The 9,092-nt window shown below is 36.6% G+C and overlaps 1 protein-coding gene across 1 annotated transcript; it reads left to right on the forward strand.

Moving 5' to 3' along the window:
• Positions 1-5,006: 5,006 nt before the first annotated feature.
• LOC129273417 (dual specificity protein phosphatase 1-like) lies at positions 5,007-8,861 on the forward strand. The gene is made up of 3 exons (XM_054910444.2): positions 5,007-5,286; positions 5,910-6,476; positions 6,796-8,861. Exons 1-3 carry the CDS (start codon positions 5,250-5,252, stop codon positions 7,398-7,400), a joined length of 1,209 nt encoding a protein of 402 aa, XP_054766419.2. The 5' UTR covers positions 5,007-5,249; the 3' UTR covers positions 7,401-8,861.
• Positions 8,862-9,092: the final 231 nt, after the last annotated feature.

Here is a 9,092-nt window from a genome sequence, read left to right on the forward strand (position 1 = left end):
TGTGAAGAAAAAAAATGATAGTCCTCACTTACAATACGATTTACAATGGTATACTATGATGCACGTACCAGCACGTTTGTTAATTATTTCCTCCCATGAAAGGATATCAAAAGAATCGGAAATTGTCCATATGTTTCCACGCTGCTTGCTGTGGGTTATTTTATTTCTCTTGCATGTTTGGTGTAACAGGCCTCATATATTTTACATTTAATATCATATCAGAAAGCTGCAATGAAGTTAAATTCTTTAATTGAATTGGACATAAAAATACAAAAATGTGGTAGATTGTTCTTAGGGGAAAAAAGAAATTACATTGTTACATGTACCTCACCCGCGTTTGGGAAAGCACTGTCATGTCAGGGAGATCATTATTCTATTTCATAAAGTCTTGTTACAATAACAAATGCACATTTTCTATAACAAAGTTACCATCAGCCAATCAGATTGAAGAACTTTTGTAACTTTTAACTGTTATTTGAAATTCGTTATCTAATAATAAGAATTTTCATGAAACGGGCCCCTGAATTTCATGTTTAGCCCTGAATCTGAAAAAGCATTTATGAGATTTTAAAATTTAGCAAAACGGAATGACGTCCCTCGGTTTGAAAAATAACTGTACAGACAATTCAAAAATATAATTTTGCAGGAACATAATTATATGTTTCCGCATTCACTGAGTGAAATTCATACACGAGAACGTGCATTAACTCAATAACTGTAAAATTGTCAGTCTCAAAAGAAGCAAGGGCTATTTCTAATGACGATAGAGAGCAATGAATAGGAAAGGCAATTCTATTTAAATTGTGCTTATCAAAGTACACATTTTTACAAAATGCCAGGAGAGTTGTGGTGGAATGTAATGATAGATGTCATTAGCATTTATCTTTCTTATTAAAGATAGAAACATGTTTTTTTTTTCAAAATCGTGTTCCAAAAATTGTTAGATCTCAAAGCGACCGTCGTGACTTATGAAAATGTTTCCTTCAAGTTCAATATAGCTGGGCTCACTCGTACTTCGGATAATTTGTATTCATAATTGCACATGAGTAGAGACCCCGAGACCCCCCGTCACACATTATCAATACCAATTCATTTCTTGTTTGAAAATCATATATTGATATTTCATATATAATATTTTGAATTTATAGGGGATTTATATTTACTAGTATTGCACCCTTCAGAGATAGATACCCTGAAGTTCATGGTGCCCGTGTACATCTCTTGAAACGCGAAACAAAGCACTATGTTGGCGTAGCTTTAATGCATGTGAGCATTTTCTTTTTCCTTCGGCAGCGGAAGTAAATTTACAATATTGCCTCCGGGCGATATTAAATATGAATACAAGGAAGAAAAAAAAAGAGAGTGGATACAAAATTGTTTAACGGAGAGTAACGAAGAGCGGTCAGTATTCACAATGCACACATTCGTCTAGCTTCTGAACTTCTTCACAAGGCTGTTACCATTCCCATTTGACTACACGTTTGTTAATTAGGGTATTTCTTTACTATTACCAGAAACTAAAGGTGATTTTTCATAAATTGTTTGTAAAATCCTTATTAATCGAATGAAAGAAATGTAAGCTTGCCAGTTTACTGTAACTGTAATGTCTGTTTTATAACATTTCCATATTGTTATAAATAGAATTAGTGTAGGCTTTCATTTTTCATAATTGAGAATCGCTGATAAGTTTTTGAAAGCAAATTTGTAATTATTTAAATGTTCTTACCCCTTCCTGTCTACTAACACATAGTGTTAACAGTTCCCATGTTGATATCGACCTTTTTGTCTTATTCCCTTCTGATGATTACATTATCATCGATTACGAATTCTCTTGCCTCTTCTCGGGGCGGTGCCTTTAGTGTGGTGTAATTAGTTTTCGAGCCTCATCGAAGTGGCAATTTCCGTTTCCAGATTAGGTTTGCTGTCAACCAACTTTACTTAACTCAGTGTGAGATAATCGATCATAATTTATCCGTTCATAGGTGCTTGTTTTAGATCCCCCCATCTTCTTCACGTTTTTTCTATCGGTTGATTGAATATGGTTTTCGGTTGTCTTTAACCTGTAGCCTATACAACAACAGAAAAATGGCAATAAAAACAAACACTGACTAATTCAGTAACGATATCAATTGAAATGAATCAGTCTAACCCAACCTACCATCGAACCACATTTCCTGTTATCAATTGTTTCTTGGATCGTATATACATGTATGATGAGTATTTGTAGCGAATTCCAGCTGAAAATTAAAATGGCGAAGAAGGAAAACAGAGAGGTCACTTTTATCAATGGGGTCAGCCCGTGTCCAGATCAGTAGATTTTAGTGACGTCTTTACCCGGTCAAGGTAGAGTAACCAATTGGACTACAACTGACCCCTTTTATTATTTCAACTTCAGATCAAGCTTTGGAACAATAAATGAGCCAGTATAGCTTGCTTCTTTTTACGACTTGACTGAGTATTTATTCAGCAATATTGCCCAAACATTGTAACTGAACAAGTTCATTTACAAAATAAAAGATAGGCAACAAGCACATATAGGCCTATTGGTAATTCTATTTCAATTGATCTTCCGTCTCATTATTATTACATGTATATCGTAATGTACACTGTGCGTCTACCCCCCCCCCCCTTCTCTTTTTTTTTCTCTCCCCCTCTTTCTCTCTCTCTCTTTCTCTGACTTCCTCTGTCACCATCTTTGACTTTTCTCCCCTCTCACTCTTCCTGAACAAAGCATCCTTGGTCGCTTGTAAAAACCACTACTTATTATACATGTAGGTCACTGAACGCGTACCGGGTATTTTTCCCCCCTTCACATAGCAATCTCAAGTTCAGGGCCGAATAAAAGCAACGGACGTTGAGACGTCTGTCACGCGTAACGGCATTCGTCCCTGACCGAGGCAACCGTTTTACCCTTTGGCTTTGTGCTTGGTGAATGGTATTGGCTTCCCTTTTTGTAAATCGCTAAATCATCCTGAGGAGATTATCATTGATCTTTAATTATACGTTTAAGCTTGTATGCAATTCAAAATTAATTGTCATTCTCAATCCGGACAGACTGCCCTGGTTAAAAAAAAGCAGTCAAACTTTGCACAACAATACATCCAACAGTCTTCTATTAACAGGTACCCGCGTTCGCTGAGCTTCTCAAAAGAAACTTATTCATCATCACCAACTGTGGTTATTAACTCATTTCCAACTGCTTGCTCATCAAACCCTTTCATACATGTACATAGTGTAGTCATGTTAATGATCTCACCCGTTTGCGCGGTAAAAATTGAAAAATCACCTCTGTATGCATGTTCCTCCCCACCGTCGGTAATTAGTTCCACCAAATTAAAACTCATGACAAGCATTTGAAACAATTTGGGGTGTATAATTTCCATGATTATGACTGTAGTAAACTGAAGGGAAATTGATAAATTGCACAGCTATTCCTCACTTCCCGCCATGTCTTTACTTTACGCGCCAAATCCTGCTCCCCCATTTTAGAAAGTATATCTACTCTCGAATCGAATTAACATACATTAAAAATTCAAATGAATTAAGCGTTGCTATCCATCTATTAACATGTTTTTTCTTAAAAATGAGTCTGCTGCATTATACCCTAAGTAACAAAAAAAAGGTGTCAAAAGAACCGTCTCATACAAGTCATGTACGATTAATAATGACCAAATGCAAGATGAATTTCCATCTTAGTCTTCACTGTTAATGTTAAATATACAACTAAATTACCTTTATTAGTCATAGATGTACTTTGATCAAAATATACTAGTAATTCAATTCAAAACATGTACGTATTTTCATGCATCTTTATGTATTTTAAGGCAACAAACATCATGAACATTATAGGATTTAACCACGGAGCTATTTAACAACATATTCGATCTTCGTCTAAGCTTTTGATATCCTAATTGTTTATTTCGCAAATCTAGTTCTTCAGAAACTGGGGAAATCTCATCACGTCTTTTCTCCGGTTTTCATTTTCCTGTTGTGTGGAAGGGGAAGTGAGCTTTCTCATAATCATTGCCCCTCCCCCCCTGTACATGTAATCCTTCACGTCCTTTCATTTTTTTTCAACCACTTCCTTTTCCTGTGATATAGTCATTTAATATATCTGCTCACCCTTTCCTTGTTATGACATCTTATGATTGTAATTGCTCGAAGTTCAAAGTGAAAATATCCGTGCATGTTCAGTACGTCAAACGTTTGGCAAGACTTCAAATGAAAATGGAACTGCTACAATAAATATTTTCGACAGAAAGTTTGAATTGGAAGTTGACGCATATATTGCATGCAATGATAACGATAACAACAATGATTGTGACGTTGATGTAAAGATTTCGTAATATTCATAAAGGTATTCATGGTGTTGATGGTGATGCTTATAAGTTGCATAAACAATCCGAATTCAGGCATGATAGCCATATCGTAAAGTACTTTCATATCAGTACTGTAGGTTTCCAACCCTCAAGACTTGTCAAGTATGAAAATACGTATATTATTTTCATATTCCCACTCTCTTTCATAATTGTGGTCACTCACGAGTCATTCACAAAATGATAGATGATCAGTGTCCAGATAATATCTAATAAAGATACACAGTAAAATACACATAAATCAACCCTGTCTAATGTTCTTGGGTAATTGGATTGAATTTGAAGTGGGAATGATCATTCATTTATTTCTACAGCAAAGTTTCTTAGGCATTGAATTCAATCTTGAAGCACGACATTGGATGCATCTATGCAAAAAAAAAATCAAGGGCGATAACCAGTCCTGTTATGACCTCCTTGTACTGCATTCCAAACCCCTTTCCAAAATGTAAACAAAAACTTGACACTCATTACTTTTCATGACCTGAATCATCTGATACTATCGCTGCGGTTTTGCGGAACATTAGCATAATCACTTGATTGACTGAATGCATGTACAGTAATCGCGAAGCACCGCCTGCTTGCAGCGCGCGCAATCTATAGAGGATGCATTAACTTCCGGTGTTTAGCTCTAGTGCTGTACTGTACGAGCCGAGTACTAGTACTCGAGAAAGGGGGTGTGTGTATGCGGGCAGTATAAAACCGTTGTTGTGACTATGAGGGTGTTCATTTGCATTTAGTGGAGAATCACACGAGCACGTCCGGTTCTTGATTATCGTGCCTTGCTTCGAATATATTTTGCTACTGTACAATTATTTGTACTGTCAATTCAGGGATATATTGATTTCATTTACTTTGGAATAAGAATATTCACTCATGCTCATCTATGATATGCCTTCGTGTGCGCTAACAGGTAGATAATTATTTCCAACATTCTTATTCAACTCTTATTTTTCTCTTTTTTTCTTTCGATATTGAATTGTATTGTTATTTCTCAATATATTTTTCACACTTTTATCGACGGTTTTCATCTCTTTCATGATCTTCTTGGATTATTAGTTCATTTATTAGGAATAAGTTCCATTCCAGTTTATTTCACAAATAAACACGATTGTGACGGACCGCTGTCATTCACAACTTTGTTAGTTCTTTTTTTTTGGGGGGGGGGGTGGGGTTACCCTTATCATTTTATTTTCAAGAATCAGTTTTGTTTTTGTTTGCAGTCATGTTAATGTGATTATTTTTTCATTAAAAAATTGACCTCATAACCCTAAAGCTGTGGTCTTGTATTATATCGGTGGCCAGAATTGTAATTCTTCATCGGGAATCGTTACATATCCATTGATTGATAAAGCAGTTGCAAAGCAGAACACATGATCGAGTACCTTCTAGCTAGGCCTCCACACCATGTAATTAGCTGTTTACTTTCTTGAACGTTGCTTGCATTACAAATGTGTAATTCATTATTATTCACAATATGAAAGAAATTTTTCTTTACGTATTTTTTTTCTTTTTTTCAAATTTTATTATGATCAGGTGGATTCAGCCAATTCTCGGTGGAGTTTCCCGCGCTGTGTGTGAGTTCACCAAGCCAACCAAATCCCAACATGCCAACTCCGCCACCCGCTCCAATCAGCATTACTCCAAGTCACCAAAAGTCCTCTGACAAGCACCCTTCCACACCAACCGCTGCCGCCCTCTCCGCACCTCCACCCAGCCCCCGACCACCTCTTCTCCGACGTGGCCCTGTCCTCTCGCTGCCGACCATCAAGTGTGGGGAACCGCCAGAATCGTCCAAATACAACACTGCCCTCAAAAGACCCACCACGCCTCTGGTGCCAAGTGGGCATCAACAGAGTGGACAGTCTGGTCCAGGATATGAGTGCAATGATCCTGTAAGGCTACTCCCACACTTGTATCTTGGAAGCAACTTCCACGCGTCAAGATTGTCGGTCTTGGAGGAACACGGGATCACGGCAGTGTTGAACGTATCCAGGCTGCCAAACTACTTCCCAACGGGTTTCAGATATATGCAGATTCCTGTTGACGACAACACAGATGCAGACCTACTGCCCTGGTTTGAGGAAGCCAATAACTTCATTGGTGAGTTGTTTTGTCTGTTTGATAAGGTAATGAAAATGAAAATAAGTCAAACCCAATTCTTTTAATCAAAGACAATCTGAATGATCACATTTGGGCAAGGTCCTTTTAGAGAGTTCTAGCATCATTGGTTTGATGGATCGCTTACATGTGTTTTTTTATATAAGAAACAATACTGTATATAGTATAAACAAATATAGTATGAACAAAAGAAACTGTTTGACAACAGTAGCATAATGCTCGGTTCTCAATGGCTCTATGTAGTAAAAACAAATATCTGTAATTAATGAATCATTTTCTCCAATATTTCATCAATTTACAGATTCTGTAGAGAGATGTGAGGGTCGTGTCCTTGTCCACTGCCATGCTGGCATTAGCCGCTCAGCCACCATTTGTCTGGCATACCTCATGAAAGTCCGTCAGATCCGCCTGGAAGAAGCATTCGAGTTCGTCCGCAGCGAGCGAACTGTCATCTCGCCCAACCTTGCCTTCATGTTGCAATTGCTGCGTTTTGAAAATGAACTAGCGAGCAGCCGAAAAGAGAACACTGATCAGAACTCACCTTGCAACCACACCAGTAGTTCTTTCTTCAGTAATACTGCGTGTAGCTCAACCAACAAGTATTCAGACTCGGCGCTGTCACCATCCGCACCAAGTCCTGCAACCAATCCGACGGGGAAAACAACGTCAACAAGACAACTCAGCTTGGGAAACTCTCCATTGCTGGTGAAGAGGATGGCGCGTAGTATGTCTCTACCCAGTTCCAGGAGTCAGAACTCTAGCCCTGTCGGTACGGACATGAGGAAACAGAACTTGATTTTCAATTTCAATCTTCCTGTCTTACCGAAAAGTGGTTCAGCCCACTCATGTGCCTTGGAATGTCCTGATCTTAGTCCAACGCCGAGTCCGATTTTCTTTCCCATATGATACAAAAATACAAAACTTGACATGATTGTTTTACGTGATTCAGATTCTGTCGACAGATAACGCGTACCTTTATGCCTGATTTGGGCCCATTGCTCAAATGGCCAAACTGTATCTTTGAACCTAATTCTCGCCAAAATGTAACATTCCTTGAGGGATAGGTTATAAGTGTGATCTGTTGATTCTGTTTTCATTATCTATGTTAGTTTTCGTTTTTTACATGTATAAGTTTTCTGTATGTTTTTTGAAATATCTCATCAGTATTCATGCTGCCAGAGTTGGAATGTACATAATTGATATTGTTGAACTCTGGATGTGCAGTTGTCTCTTACTTAAAGGCTGATCAAGTTCATCGTTTCTTAGATTGTTGTCATCGTTTTCATGAGAAAACTCAATTACAAATTCTTGACTTTGATGTTTTCGTGAAAGGAATTTATGTGAATTTCTTTCTGTTTTTGCGTTTTTTTATTTCATACCTGAAAAAAATGAAAGATTAGTTTAAAGGCACTTAAATAAACAGTGCCTAAAACATGCCATTAATCAGTTTGGGATACGTTTTCTTTGGTATTAAAAAAAGCGATACCGTCCGAAACCTCATGAAGTAAAGGAAAAAAAACGATTAAAGTGTCAGAAGTAAGGACTCTAATGAGAATGTACAAAGAAAAGAGGGAATGGAGAGTTGTACGTTTATATGAAACGTTTCTTACGTCATTCATGTAATAGGTATTTACTTCGAGGTTGTATTAACTGCGATAATTGTTCTGTTGCAATAACATGGGTAAATCATACCAACATTATTTTATCATGGTGCTCTTGAATCTCGTAAAATTTGATATTCTCATATGAACGAAACTTTGTAATTTTGTACGTTTGTTATACATGAGATAGGAAATATTCTGGCGTGATTTTATCTTGTATTATTATCATTTTTTTACGGTAGTAGATGATCTTCTTCGTTAGATCGTGTTTGTTTGTGATTATGTAGAAATCTCTACCATTGATTCTTTACTTGCCTTGGCAGAGCCGTGCAATATTCGTTATATTTGTTTCAGTTGAGTTCGATATGTGTTCTACGTTCACTTTCAAAGGGGTTTACAATCATCATTAGTTTATGTCATTTCAATTGAATCTTAATCTGTTGTTGAACTATGAAGATATATTTTTTTAAAGATTTTAATCAATCGTCCTTTTCTTTTAAAGACTTTTATGAATATGCTTAAAGCATTGAAAATAAATCCATTAATATTTTATGTGAAACGCATTCAATGATCTATATTTATTTTCATTATGTTTGCTTTGCTTCTGTGTTTGTTCAAGCGTGATATATTTCAAGAAATCGAAACAAAAATCAAAGACAAATGAAAAGTGATTGTGTGTCAAGCTGTAATTTGTTATGTTCTCACATGCAATGCCAAGATTATTTATGAATAAAGAAAAAGGTCTTCGAACTAATAATAAAAAATATTTCTTGCTCCATATGTGATCTGGATTATTATTTCTTTCTCTTCTTTTTTAAAACTCTTTTTTTTTTCTCTCCCTCTCTTTTTCCCTTCTGTGGCTTTTTACATGGACGATATGGTGTTTGTAATTTTGCTGAATGTGTGAAAACCATTGCTATATATCATACCTAACATTGCCAAGTTTGAAGGGGGTTGGAAAGTACGTGTATTAGATGATCTCGAGTGATAATAAATG

Source organism: Lytechinus pictus, chromosome 12 (genome assembly GCF_037042905.1).
Source record: "Lytechinus pictus isolate F3 Inbred chromosome 12, Lp3.0, whole genome shotgun sequence".
Lineage (NCBI taxonomy): Eukaryota > Metazoa > Echinodermata > Echinoidea > Temnopleuroida > Toxopneustidae > Lytechinus > Lytechinus pictus.